General features: G+C 44.1%; 1 protein-coding gene across 2 annotated transcripts in view; it reads left to right on the top strand.

Moving 5' to 3' along the window:
• utp18 (UTP18 small subunit processome component) overlaps positions 1–12,294 on the top strand; it is a 28,391-nt gene extending 16,097 nt beyond the window's left edge. The window contains exons 11-14 of one of the 2 annotated variants that reach the window (XM_051936273.1): positions 3,751–3,925; positions 5,584–5,726; positions 8,050–8,086; positions 12,074–12,294. In XM_051936273.1, the coding sequence (XP_051792233.1) occupies positions 3,751–3,925; positions 5,584–5,726; positions 8,050–8,074 (343 nt within the window). In that variant the 3' untranslated portion in view covers positions 8,075–8,086; positions 12,074–12,294. Of the gene's footprint in view, positions 1–3,750; positions 3,926–5,583; positions 5,727–8,049; positions 8,087–8,181; positions 8,407–12,073 lie in introns of those variants that run through there. The other variant, XM_051936274.1, reaches the window with a different exon arrangement.
• Positions 12,295–13,376: the final 1,082 nt, after the last annotated feature.

Here is a 13,376-nt window from a genome sequence, read left to right as displayed (position 1 = left end):
CAATCCATGTGTAAAAATGATGTCTCATGCTCCCTGAACCACTCTTTCACAATTTGAGCCCGATGAATCCTGGCATTGTCATCTTGTAATATGCCCATGAATGGTTTTCTTACGGCTACACAGCTGTTCAGTCCCAATCCCTTGAGTTCCCTTCGTATTTTGAGTGTGGAAATGCTCTTACTTTCACTATTAAACATAGACCTGAGTTCTACTGTTGTTTTCCTTCAATTTGATTTCACCAAACGTTTAAGTGATCGCCGATCACGATCATTCAGGATTTTTTTCTGGCCACATTTCTTCCTCAAAGACGATGGCTCCCCACTATCCTTCCAGTTTTTAATAATGCGTTGGACAGTTGTTAACCCAATTTTAGTAGTTTCTGCAATCTCCTTAGATGTTTTCTCTGCTTGAAGCCTGCCAATGATTGGACCCTTCTCAAACAGACTAACATCTTTACCACGACCACAAGATGTGTCTTTCAACATGTTATTTAAGAAATGAGAAGCAACTCATTCCACCAGTTGGGGTTAAACAACTTATTGCCAGCTGAAAGATAATCGCCCATGCAGTAATTCTCCAGTAGGAGGCTCGTACCTATTTGCTTAGTTGAATCCAGGTGGTGAATTTTTTTTTTTGGCCAGGCAGTGTATATATAGATTTATAGATAGATTTATGTGTATACAAATAAAGTTTAGTGTTCTTGTTTGCTGTTAAAGTAAGGCAAAGCTGCAAGATACTCTTGAGAAGGTGCATTGCATCTTAAACAAATTTGAATATTTCACCATTTGCACTCCTAGATTTTCTTTTCAAGTTCCTGCCTGATATGCAACAACTGCATGGCTGTGGGCTTCGGTTCACCTGGCCACACTTCACTCAATGCGTCCCTGTGTGCAGCCAGAAGAGAGATTCTATCAGCAGCACTCTTTTTAAAATGTTTTTTTCGGTGAAACGCTAGTCTTGTGTTCTAATTTTAACAGCAGTTCTCATGTCTTTACTTTACGTAGTGACGGTTTTCCCATGAAACACTTGGGAGAGTGGCTGATTAAGAAATGTCCAAAGTTAGCAAAATTTTTTGTGGGTTGATTGAAGGATGAATCTTTGTTTACACTTCAAGAACTGAGGGGTCTACAGTATATGGGCAAAGCCTGCTGGGATAGCACACGTGGACCAAGGAAAGATTTTATCGACCTGATCCAAGCAGGTATTTACTTGGTGCATTCTGTCTGTGAACATATTTTTAACAAAATGGTTGTGCAGACTGTCTTATTGATGGGTTAAAGTTGTTTGCAGGTTGATAGAAACAAAGCCACAAATGAAACCACAAAATGCCCACATTTTCAATAACCCTCTGACGGCTCTAATCAACTGTGTTGAGTTTAAACGCTTAGCACAAAAAGATTGGAGTTACAGTAAATCAAGTTTAAAAAAAAGAAGAAGAATGGAACTTGACAAAGCTAATGAGGTGTTGAGATGTGCTCTCCATGGCCTCCTAAATACTGTAGGAGTGCAGCACAGTTGTTAAGCAGTTCCGACTGCAGTCACTGTGATCCCATTGCTTTTCATTCCCGCAGTCTGGCTCAAGTTGATTATATCATTTTTATGGCTTGCACTGACATGGCGCACGACGTGACGTGAGTTAAGAAGCCATCTGAAAGGCAGTAAGCGTAAAACCTGCAGGACTGACGGGCTCCTGGTAGTTGACGTGGCTGCACGGGTTCCTAAATCAAGCCTGCTCGGCGTAAGAGAGCGTCAGAAGCTTGCAGAGTCGCACACACGGACATTGGCAGGCTTTGTTCTCGGCCCCCGGGAGTATCGGAAAGCCGATGTTTTACAGCTCTGGTTTACAGGCCTTTAGAAGGAGGATCAGCCAGACTAGAACTGCTGTGCGTCAGTAATGCTGTCGGCTTCATCATTCAGATGCAGGCAGTTATTGTGGGTTTCTCCTTTTTGTAATAGTCTGTTAAATTGAAAGTTGCATTTTGTCAAATGTGGTGAATATTTGGATCTTTTTTTTTGCTCTAACTTGTAATATTTCTTTTATATTTCTTTTGCACTATTATATTAAGGAGTGTTTTTTTTTTTTTTTTTTTTTTTTTTTTTGACACCCACCTGCACGCCCAACTTACCTACTAAAGGGTCTCTCTCTGAACTGCCTTTCTGGAGGTTTCTTCTATTTTTTCCCTACAAAGGTTTTTTTTTTTTTTTTCAGGGGGGGGAGTTTTTTCTAGTTATAGGATCAAGGCTGGGTGGCTGTCAAAAGGCAGGGCCTGTTAAAGCCCATTGCGGCACTCCTTGTGTGATTTTTGGGTTATACAAAGATAAATTGCATTGTATTGTAATTGTATCTATTGTGTTGTCAGTCTCAGAATTTACACTAACATTAAGGTTTATTTGAGGTTCAGATTTAATTACTCAGGACTTAGAGAACAACAGCCATTGGAGTCGAGGGAATGTGGAAAAAGGAGTAGGCACCACGAAATTCTCAGACAAGTGGAAAGTGCATGCAGTTTGACTAACAAAAACCAGAAATCATAAAAGCACTAAAGAGAAGCAAGACCGGGCCCCTTCACCTGAAAATGAGCTTTGATTAGTGGAGGACGTCAAACCCTTCTGTTTAAGTTATCAGTACGCCGCACTACTTGGAAAACATCCTCCACAAAAACCAGACAATGCCAGGTGTATTAATGGGTTTGTCATGGCATCTTACTGTTGATAAAAGCAGAAAACATGGCAGCTTTCCCCTCCTTAGCCTTGGGTTCTAGGCAGTTTGTGACTTATTTTATATACTAAGCAGAACAAAAAGTAGGTTTTAGTTAGCAGCCAATTGCATACACTGATTTACTGATCGTCATAGTGGCGTGAAGGCTGGCGTGTTCACAAGGAAACTCCAGTATCTGGGCATCTGTGAAAGAAAAGCCAAGCTGTAGTACACACCACTTTGTTGAGCTAAGCTGGCGGTGTGAACCTGGCCAACTGGACAGAAGAGGTGCCATATTCAAATTCAAATCAGCCCTGACCCCAAATGGCAAACTGGCCAAAAAAACCACTAAAACCATCACAGTCAGGAGCCGTAGACTTGGCAGAGACGCAGTGCACAAGTGAAAAGGCGTAAATGAACCTCCTTTATTTCACAGGCCCCTCCCATCGCCTGCTTAACGTTGCACAGCAACACACCCCAGTGGGAGGAGCCAAAGGCAAACCCCGCGACTTAGAGTGGAGCCTCCAGCCTGACCCAAAGTGAACCTTCTCAAGCTGAAATGCCGGAAAAGTTAGAAGCTGCCGTGCGTCTGAATTCAGAATGGCAGTTTTGGGGGCTTATATGAGACATGAGCCATCATTTCAAGTGAACTCGGGAGGGCTGGATCAGCTTCGTACTCCGTCGTCTCCCTCATTGTGCGTCCATCGGTGGGTTACGCAGGACCTGCACGCTGTTTACATTTTACAAGGGACATCCAGGCATTTCAGAAGGCGACTGTTCCTTTTAGTGTCACTGGCCAGATACGTCCTTAGCTTCAGGACCCATAAGAAAAAAAAATGACAGCTTTTGAAAATTGAGGTTTTTTTTTGTTTTTTTTTATACTAGCATGACTGTCCTGTTCTTGTTACAAGGATGCATTTAGTTGTGTGCCCTCCTGCAGTTCTTTTATTTGACTTCTTTCTACGTGGATTGTCCATCCATGTTTCTCTTTACCAGGCAGCCATCTCACAAGAGCCGCCACTGTAACGTTCATTTCTTCAATGTCCACGTAGGTCCAGTTCAGGAGTGGTGAATGTCTATCCTCATGATGCTTGTCTGAGTAAAAGCAACCCCAAGCCACTGAAGGCCATAATGAACTTGGTGACATCGGCGACATCTTTGGTTTTTAATCCGCAGACTGAAATTCTGGCCATCGCGTCAGATCTGGCAGATGATGCAGTCAAACTGGTGAGTGCCTGGGATCACTGTGTGGATTCTGTTTCAGTTTTAATTACTCGAGGGGTTTTATTCTAGAAATGGTTTAGTGATGGCTTTTGATGCCAACTCATGCATCTTTCACTATCTGGAGGAATGCCCACTAATGAGATATTTCCTAGCTGTTTTGTGGAAACCAAATGTATGTTTAGGTGTTGTTCCTGCATAAAGAGGGGTGAGATCCTGGGGCATCTTCACTGCAGTTTAGGTGTAAGTGAGGCACAGACAAGCCCGGTAGTTACACTGAAGACACAAAATACCAGAAAGATCTGAGAGGCTGTGCCACCCAGTGCCCTTTTTATTTATTGTGAACAGTTGCCCCCCCATTTGTAAAGGTGTTGTTTGCACCCATGTCGGTGCTGCTCGTTGCTAGTAATCAGCATTTGAAGAAAATTAAGGAAGCAAACTCTACATAAAAAGTAAAATAAAAAGAAAACTGCAAAAGAAATGTAAGCGTTTAAAGCAGTGGCAAAGACTTTCCAAATTTCTTAGAAATAAGTGTAAGCCATATAAACGGAGGGGGAGAGCTGAGCGGAATACAAACCTGCAGACCTGGGGGGTCTCCCAGAGCCGAACGTGAAGACCACTGGTCAGGCCAAATGGTGCAATTTCTAGGTGACGTGAGTTTGAGAAACAAGTCTCTAGTTTTAGTTCTAACTTTTAAGGTCCTTTAAAAATAAAAAGGTTAATGTGCAATTTAAATTCCCCTAAAATGAAACTTGGGAGTACAGGGTGAGTCAAAATTATGTTAACATTTCAATGGGGGAAAACAATTTATTAATAAAAGGTACTTCCTATGTGCAAGATGACTTACAGGAATGTCTCGGCCTGTCCGCCATCATGTTGTGCTGCACACATGGACCATATGTGGCCCATAAAATCCACCGCAAGTGTTTACAAGTAGATACATAGCAGGACCATTAGTGTTAACATCATTTGGACTCGCTTGGTATTTCCATGTCCCAGTTGTGGTGCTAGAATTGTCTTTTATGCACAGTGTGATAAATAATGGAGCCTTGACACAAAAAGAGGTTTGGGGCAGCCTGCTGTATACTTGAAAAAATGGCAGCTAAAAAGAAAATGGTCTTTAATGACAAGAGTCCAAAACAGAACTGAGGTTTGGTACAGACATGGTGGGTTTTCAAGATGGAGGAAGGAAGTGACATCTTCAGGGGTGGAGCCGGATGTGACTGGGGGGGGGGGTGGGAATATAAAGAGTCCATGCACTCTGCCTCCCCCTGGTCTGACCAGGAATTACCTACTTCAGAGCCCCTTAGCTTAGGCGGATCTGAGGCTAGGGATCTGCACTGGCAATCGGAAAATTGCTGGTTCGAATCCCGTAAATGCCAAAAGGGACTCTGCTCTGTTGGACCCTTGAGCAATGCCCTTAACCTGCAATTGCTAAGGGCTTTGAGTAGTGAGAAAATCACTATATAAATGCAAAGAATTATTATTATTAGCTGTGCACGTGTGTGACAACAGTCAACCACAAGATACAAGTGAAGGACATGAAAACCACAAAGAGCCCCTTAAAGGTGACACTGGATGTTGAAACCAAGACAGTGCATTGGTGTAAAGAGTTTTAAGCCAGTAATTCTGCTGAAGTTCATATGTTTGTTTCGCCCTTTTAGGTACACATTCCCAGTTTCACAGTGTTCTCTAATTTCCCCTTATTTCGGAAGAAGTCAATTCACCTGGCCCAATGCATGGACTTTTCTCCACGGAGTGGATTTTTCTCTGTTGCATCGAACAAAGGCAAAGCTTTACTGTACAGGTGGGTGAAAAGAAACTCGCTAGTATGTGAGTCATGACGTGCCTTCTGAACTCTGGGATTCTTTCTGCCTTCTTGATCTGCGCCCCTCAGAATGAGTCTTGTGCACTTTGCAAATGGTGTGGTGGGCCCATTGTGGAGTGAGTGCTAGCGAGTTGTGTTGAAGCTGAGGGTCAGTCAGAGTGAGTCCTGTTTGTGGCTCTCTCTGGCCCAGGACACATAGATACAGTCATATGAAAAAGTTTGGGAACCCCTCTCAGCCTGCATAATTGACTCGACTTTCAACAATAAAGATGACAGTGGTCTGTCTGTCATTTCCTAGGAGTACTGTGGTGTTTTCCGAACAAAGATTTTTAGTGAAGCGTATTTAGTTGTATGAAATGAAATCAAATGTGAAAAACTGGCTGTGCACAAATGTGGGTCCCCTTGTCATTGTGCTGATTTGAATGCCTGTCACTGCTCAATGCTGATTACTTGGTGAGATGAGCTCGTTACGCCTTGAACTTCATAGACCGGTGTGTCCCATCATGAGATGTAAAGGGATTTAAGGTGGTCAATCACAAGTTGGGCTTCCTTCCCTTTGACTCTCCTCTGAAGAGTGACAGACAGCATGGGATCCTCAAAGCAACTCTCCAAAGATCTGAAAACAAAGATTGTTGAGTCTCCTGGTTTAGGGCAAGGCTACAAAAAGCCATCTCAGAGGTTTAAACTGTCAGTTTCTGTAACTGTAAGGAATGGAATCAGGAAATGGAAGGCCACAGGCACAGTTACTGTTAAACCAGCAGGTCTGGCAGGCCAAGAAAAATACAGGAGCAGCATATGGGCAGGATTGTGAGAATGGTGACAGACAACCACAGATCACCTCCAAAGACCTGCTAGAACATCTGGCTGCAGATGGTGTATCTGTACATCGTTCTACAATTCAAATATCTGTATGGCAGGGTGATGAGAGAGAAGCCCTTTCTGCACTCATGCCACAAACAGAGTCGCTTGTTGTATACCAATGCTCATTTAGACAAGTCAGATTCATTTTGGAACAAAGTGCTTTGGACTGATGAGACATAAATGGAGTTATTTGGTCAGAACAAAAAGCGCTTTGCATGGCAGAAGAAGAACACCACATTCCAAGAAAACCACCTGGTACCTCCTGTCAAATTTGGTGGAGGTCCCATCATGCTTTGGGGTGGGCTGTGTGGCCAGTTCAGGGACTGGGGCCCTTGTTAAAGTCGAGGGTTGGATGAATTCATCCCAATATCCACAAATTCTTCAGGATAATGTTCAAGCATCAGTCACAAAGTTGAAGTTACGCAGGGGTTGGATATTCCAACAAGACAATGACCCAAAACACAGTTGGAAATCTACAAAGGCATTCATGCAGAGGAGAAGTAGAATGTTCTGGAATGGCCGTCACAGTCCCCTGACTTGAATATCATTGAATATCTATGGGATGATTTGAAGCAGGCTGTCCATCAAATTGAACTGAACTGGAGAGATTTTGTATGAAAAATGGTCAACAAGACCTCCATCCAGAATCAGACACTCATCAGAGGCTATAGGAGGACAGCATCTAGAGGGCAAAAGGAGGCTCAACTAAGTATTGATGTCATCTCTCTGTTGGGGGGCCCACATTTATGTACCTGTCTAATTTTGTTATGATGCATATTTCATATTTTCTGTCAATCCAATAAACTTAATGTCACTGCTGAAATCCTACTGTGTCCATAAGGCATGTCAGATATTAGAAGGAAGTTCAGCCAATGAGAAACAAAAATCCAAAGAATTAAGAGGGGTACCCAAACGTTTTCATATGACTATGTGTGTGTGTGTGTGTGTGTGTATATTTATTTATTTATTTATTTTAAAATATTGTTGTTCAAGTAATCACCGGTATGTGAACTCCACTTGTGATGATCTCCGTCATGTCACAATGGACCCGACTGCTCCAACTAAACTTATGTGGCTTGAAAAAAATGCCTTTAGATGTGCGTGTGCTTAACACACATAACAAGCAAAAAGATGGCGCTCCTTCAATCTCTAATCATAATTCTGGAAAAATAAAATGAATAGCCTGCCTGTTAATAAGCAGCCCCCTCAGTCTGCTGCCGTCACGGCATCGGAGGAGCCCAGTGTGGTGCAGTGTGCTAATCGCGCTGTGTGCGGCTATAAAATAGCAAGTGAGTTGGCCACTTGACGCTCTCTCGCCATTCCAGGATTTATCAGAGTACGGCTGAGACCTGGCCGCCATGCCAGTGTGTGTGTGTGTGTGTGTGTGTGTGTGGTGCCTTTGTATCTTTCTGTGAGTATAATCCTTATTTCTTTTTCACAGGTTAAAGCATTACACCAATTTCTAGCCGTATGTCTATGTGAGTATTCTCTCTTATTGTGTGCACTCCAAAGCAGTGACTGCTTGCTCTGATTATTTTTATTCCTGATTGTATTTTTGCCATCATGTGACCAGGACAATAACAAGAGGCTTCAGAAGAACTCGCCCCGCTGCAGACTTCGCTGAAACAATGGCCGGCCGCAGGTCTTCATTCTGGCCACTGTGTTCATAACTCCTGACTTGTTGTGCCTGCGTTTTAATTGACTTGTTTTTAATGATTTGGAGCACTAAATAGTTTTATTACCTTAAGAAGCAGCAGCAGCAGCAATAATAAGATTTAACTCTTTTAGGGCTAATTTTTTTTTTGTTTCTTTTCTCCCAGGGCTGAATATTTTTCCAAAAACTAACATTTTTTAAAAAAGAACACAAAGCAATTGTTTAACATATAAAATCAACAAAAAATATTTACTTTTGACAAATGTTACTGTCTTGCATGTTGTATGAGCCTGCATACTCTATGATTTCACATACATATCACATACATTTTACACAGCAAAGTCTGATCTCGCTCAAAGCAGCCAATTTCAGTCATTGCCACATTGCACTCCTTACAATACGTGTTGCTTTGGTGCCTATTTTTCAATTGTCTGTTGCTGCACTTTCTAACATATAGTTAGTGTGTACTGTAGAGAGACAAGTCACCCATTTGCCATCGTGCCATGCCACTGCCACCAAGTTTTCTGCCTGCATGAAAACCGTATTGTCACCTCTTTTCATCTTCTGAAACTTTATGAACTTTATGTATGGCATTATAGCCTGGCTCACCCCATGGGATTTGCTTCTGTTTATTACAGAAGTGAATAAAACTTTGCAGCAGCACGTACCTAAGCCACCAGGGGACAAAACACGTTTAGACCAATGCTCCCTGAAGTTATATCACCAGTTTTGTCCTATCTCTATTTGTAATGCCACAGTGCGCTTCATCTCGTCTTTCGTTGTGGGTTTCCACTTTGAATAACGAGAATGCGATGCAAACGCAGCCCGCGATTCAAAAAAAATCTCTGCCTACCTGTTTGTCTCGTCTGACAGTAGCTGAAAAGCAGCATCAGGAGAGAGCAGCCTGAAGTACAGCAGCTGGTGATCTGTCGTGTCCAAAAGCAAGCCATGCCGTCTTGTAAACTCCGGTAGCCATATCGGCTCTCAACGGATCAATGTATGTGTATTTATCCCATGCGAACCTTGCCGTAGATGCATCGGCTGCGCGAAGGCACTCAACTGGCAGCAGATCCGCTCGCGCGGCATCGGCTGGTGTCTGATCAGCTGATGCCTGCTTCTAACTCTCTTGCTCGATCTCCTGATCACTGCCAATAAAGTCCGATTCTGAAAAATCAAGAGTCCGACTCCGCGGTAATGCGCAAAACAACGTCTGCCAAGTGTTTTCTTTTCTGCACTTGCTTCGCTGCCTTTTCACATGTCGGTGCCATCTTGCCTTTGTTTACATTTCGCAACTCACGCACACGCAAGGTTTATTTGCCGAGTCAACGAGTCTAGCATTCCTCCAAGCACAGAGGGGAATGCCTGTGACGTGACAGTGAGATTTGTCGCCATTAACAGCTGATTGTCGCCCTTTATCCCTGGATGTCGACTTTTGTCGACATTCGCCTTCAACCCCTCCTGTCGACAAAAGTCGACATCCGCCCTAAAAGAGTTAAAGTGAGCCCGTGGCCCTGTTTGCACCGCAGTGTCTTTCTCACCAAACCTGCTTCAGTAAAATATTTAAAAAGGGGGAACAAAAAACAAAATGCAGGCCTAAGAAATCCTAACCGGTGGTCTGGAGTCCGTTTGGCAGGTTGGGCGTCTTCAGGTCTGTGGTGTCTGGTGAGGCGTCTGTTGGAATGAATATTGTGATGTGTGGTCTGTCAGTCTGTCATAAGCTCAATTCCACAAACATTTGGACAGTATGGAAAATGGCAATAAAAACAAAAAGGAACGATTTTTGCAAGTGTACCTTAAAAATGATTCAAACAAAAACCGTATAAAGACCAAGTATATGCCATGGTTCAGCTAAGCGGCTGAATTGATTCCAAATATACTAATGATGGTGTGACGAGTTGATCTGAAACAGTGCAGGCAGTTGTGTTGTAGTAAGTAAGGAGCCTTCAAGAGCCAGCATGGGTCAAAGCTCGCCAGTTTGCCAACAGATCTGTCAGCGGATTATCTAGAAATTTGAGAACAGCGTTCACCAAAGACGGATTGGTAGGATTTGGGGCATTTCACCCTCTACAGTGCACAATATAATTAAAAGATGTCAGGAAGCCGCTCAAATCACCACACGTAAAGTACAAGTCTGAAAACCACCACTGAGCACACGTAAGCCTCGATCCCCCAGACTGTCGTGACGTGGGCCCAGGAGTTCATCAGTACACTTCTTGTCGCTCCGCACCGTTCCCTGCTGCATTCTGAGGTTCAGGTTAAGACTTTACTATGCAAAGCAGACGCCATACAGAGTTCAGAGTTCTCCGAGATGGGAAGTGGAAGTCCCATGAACTGTCAATTCAGAAAAAGGAAGGACCATCCAAGTTCCTATCAGCATCAGGTTCAAAGACCCATGTCTGCTTTGGTATGGGGGTGTGTTAAGGGCACATGGCATCTTTAAGGGCACTGTTAGTGCAGTAAAACACTTGTACCAATTGTGGAGCAACATTTGCTGCCTTCCAGATGGCGTCTTTCCCATGGAAAGAAATGTTGATGTTACAGAACGGGAAGCACTCGTCTGTCTCGGCTCCATTGGAGCTTATTGAAGTTGACGTGAGTGCAAATTAAACAAGAATGTACAAGGTAAAGCATCACATAATGTGTTATTGTCGTGTTTTCAATGTTAGACAAGATGAAGAGAATGGACAAATGATTTTTTTTTGTTTTATTGGCATTTTCCATACCCAACGGTTTTGAAATTGGGTTAATAAGATGGTCTGCGCTTTTCATTCTAACAGGTGATGCACCAAAAATATTAGTAATTGGCATAGAATACAGACAGGCAAGAGGCAAACTGACACTGTAACTTAACAATAGGCAAATTTAAATAAAAAACAGAAGAACAATCTGATTGGAGTCCATTAATCGTTCAGGAGACGTGCAAAAGAGAGCAGGAGTAAATGGTATAATTTAAAAAATAACATTAGCAGCTGTAAAGAGGGCCTCCGGGGACCCCGCACAGACCCACCATTCGTTATCCAGAGGACTCGACTGGGATTGACTTCTCCTTTCTCAGTTGTTTTGTTCTTTTTATTTAAAGTTTCCTTTATAAGGTTATCATGTCAATTGTATGCTCCATTTTGTAAAGAAAGATGGCAGTGCACTTTACTAGCAGGTGCAGCAAGTGGGCATGTTGAGAGTGGCACCCCCTAGTGAGCGTGTGCGGAGTGACGTGTCACAGACTTCTTCACACAGATTTGAGCGCTAGACCAGTGGTCACCGATTTGTTGTGGATTGGCCTGCCAGTTAGGAAGTAATGTCTTAAGTAACCACAACAAAAAAAAAGAACGAATTCTTCAACATCATCTATGCATTAGTTGTTACTTAAGTAAAAGTTTACCATAACTAGTGTGCCGTTTCTGAATTGAAAGAAAACCACACAGAATCTGCAAAACGCCATCTTGCTTAATGGAGGTAAGAGTCGAGGTTCAAGAAGAGCTGGTCTAAGATGAGCTGTGTGAAGGCATGGAGGGTCCTCGGCCATGTGCTGATCCCCGGTCAGATAGGATTTGCTCTTTGGAATGCTTCATGTGGCACATTGGCATGTCTCATACCCATCTAATGGTGATGCCATTTGGATTTGCTTTTTGAGCCAGTTTGTGGTATCATCTGGCAACTCCAAAGCCATCAAGTGAAGGGATTTACAATACGCCTTTAAAAATAAAAAGCAGAAGAGCTCTGTTAAGTGGCACCGAGACGGTTAAGGACATTCAGATTATCTCTCATTCTTGCCCGGTCTTCTGACGGCTCTTTCTTTGCTTGTTCACTGTAGGCGCTCAGTTGTGCGTGTCTGCCACCGGGTGGCAGTATAACCTCAGCAGAGAGCAGAGCCGCCCGCTCCTTCCGATGGCCTCGTCTCGGCCGCCTCTGGGACTGAAAACGTGTTGCCCTGCACTCGGTGTTCTTCTTGGGAAGATGTGGACGCCTTTTTGATTTTGGACAGAAAGCAGTCAGTAATGTCCACGTTAATAAAAGTGAGAGAAACCTCTGAAACGGCCCTTTGTTTCTTTACCTTTTCAGTTTCCTGCGGTGTGTGCAGTGAAAGCGCAGGCATTGTGCCCCCTAGTGGCTAAAGCGTAAAGCACAGTGTTGCAGACCTTTCACATCCAGCTTGTCCAGCAGGTATTGGGTGAAGGGCATGAACCAACAGCAGGGTGTGGTGCCATTCACCTGCTGTTGAGGTTTGTGCAGTCGCCCAGCTCATTCAGACTGCCCACTTTGAGGTGCTAGGTTGCCTATTCTCTGCATCTTTTGGGTGTGGGTGGAATGAAGCCAGCGCAGATGCCAGGAGAGTATGGCCAGACGAATGCCGGTGCAGTTGAATTCTGTCGTTTCTTCTTGTCGTGCAGTATTTACAGAATTACACAGGGCTTCGACTTGGACCTTAAATCGATGAAGTGTCGTAGGTCAGCTGCGTTCACAAAAGAGACGGCTGTGCTTGGGGCTCGTTACTCTAAAGGAGACGTCATGGAAGGCTTGTGGGAAAAGTCCAACGCGATTCCCAACCTTACCTCGTCGTCATGCCGTTCCTGCCCACTGTGACAGAATGTGACGGATTGGGGACCAACAGGGTACCTTGTTTATCCATCCATTTTCCAACCCGCTGAATCCGAACTCGGGGTCACGGGGGTCTGCTGGAGCCAATCCCAGCCAACACAGGGCACAAGGCAGGAACCAATCCCGGGCAGGGTGCCAACCCACCGCAGGACACACACCCACACACTAGGGCCAATTGAGAATTGCCAATCCACCTAACCTGCATGTCTTTGGACTGTGGGAGGAAACCCACGGAGACACGGGGAAAACATGCAAACTCCACACAGGGAGGATCCGGGAAACGAACCCAGGTCTCCCAACTGCGAGGCAGCAGCGCTACCCACTGCGCCACCGTGCCGCCGGTACCTTTTGTTAATGAGGACAAAATAAGAACGTTCAATGGAAAAATCGTGGCCTGGACTCGCTGTGCTGTGTGGCTCTCGAGCGTACTCGGTAAACAGTTGTCTTCCTCGCAGTTCTGCACTCTTCGGAAGCGGGTTTCCCAAGGGGGCACCGACTTCCCGTGCCCCCAGAGTGCT

The sequence above is a fragment of the Erpetoichthys calabaricus genome, chromosome 14 (genome assembly GCF_900747795.2).
Source record: "Erpetoichthys calabaricus chromosome 14, fErpCal1.3, whole genome shotgun sequence".
In the NCBI taxonomy this organism is placed as follows: Eukaryota; Metazoa; Chordata; class Cladistia; order Polypteriformes; family Polypteridae; genus Erpetoichthys; species Erpetoichthys calabaricus.
Note: the sequence above shows the minus strand (reverse complement) of the source record. Positions and strands in the feature narration are given on the sequence as shown.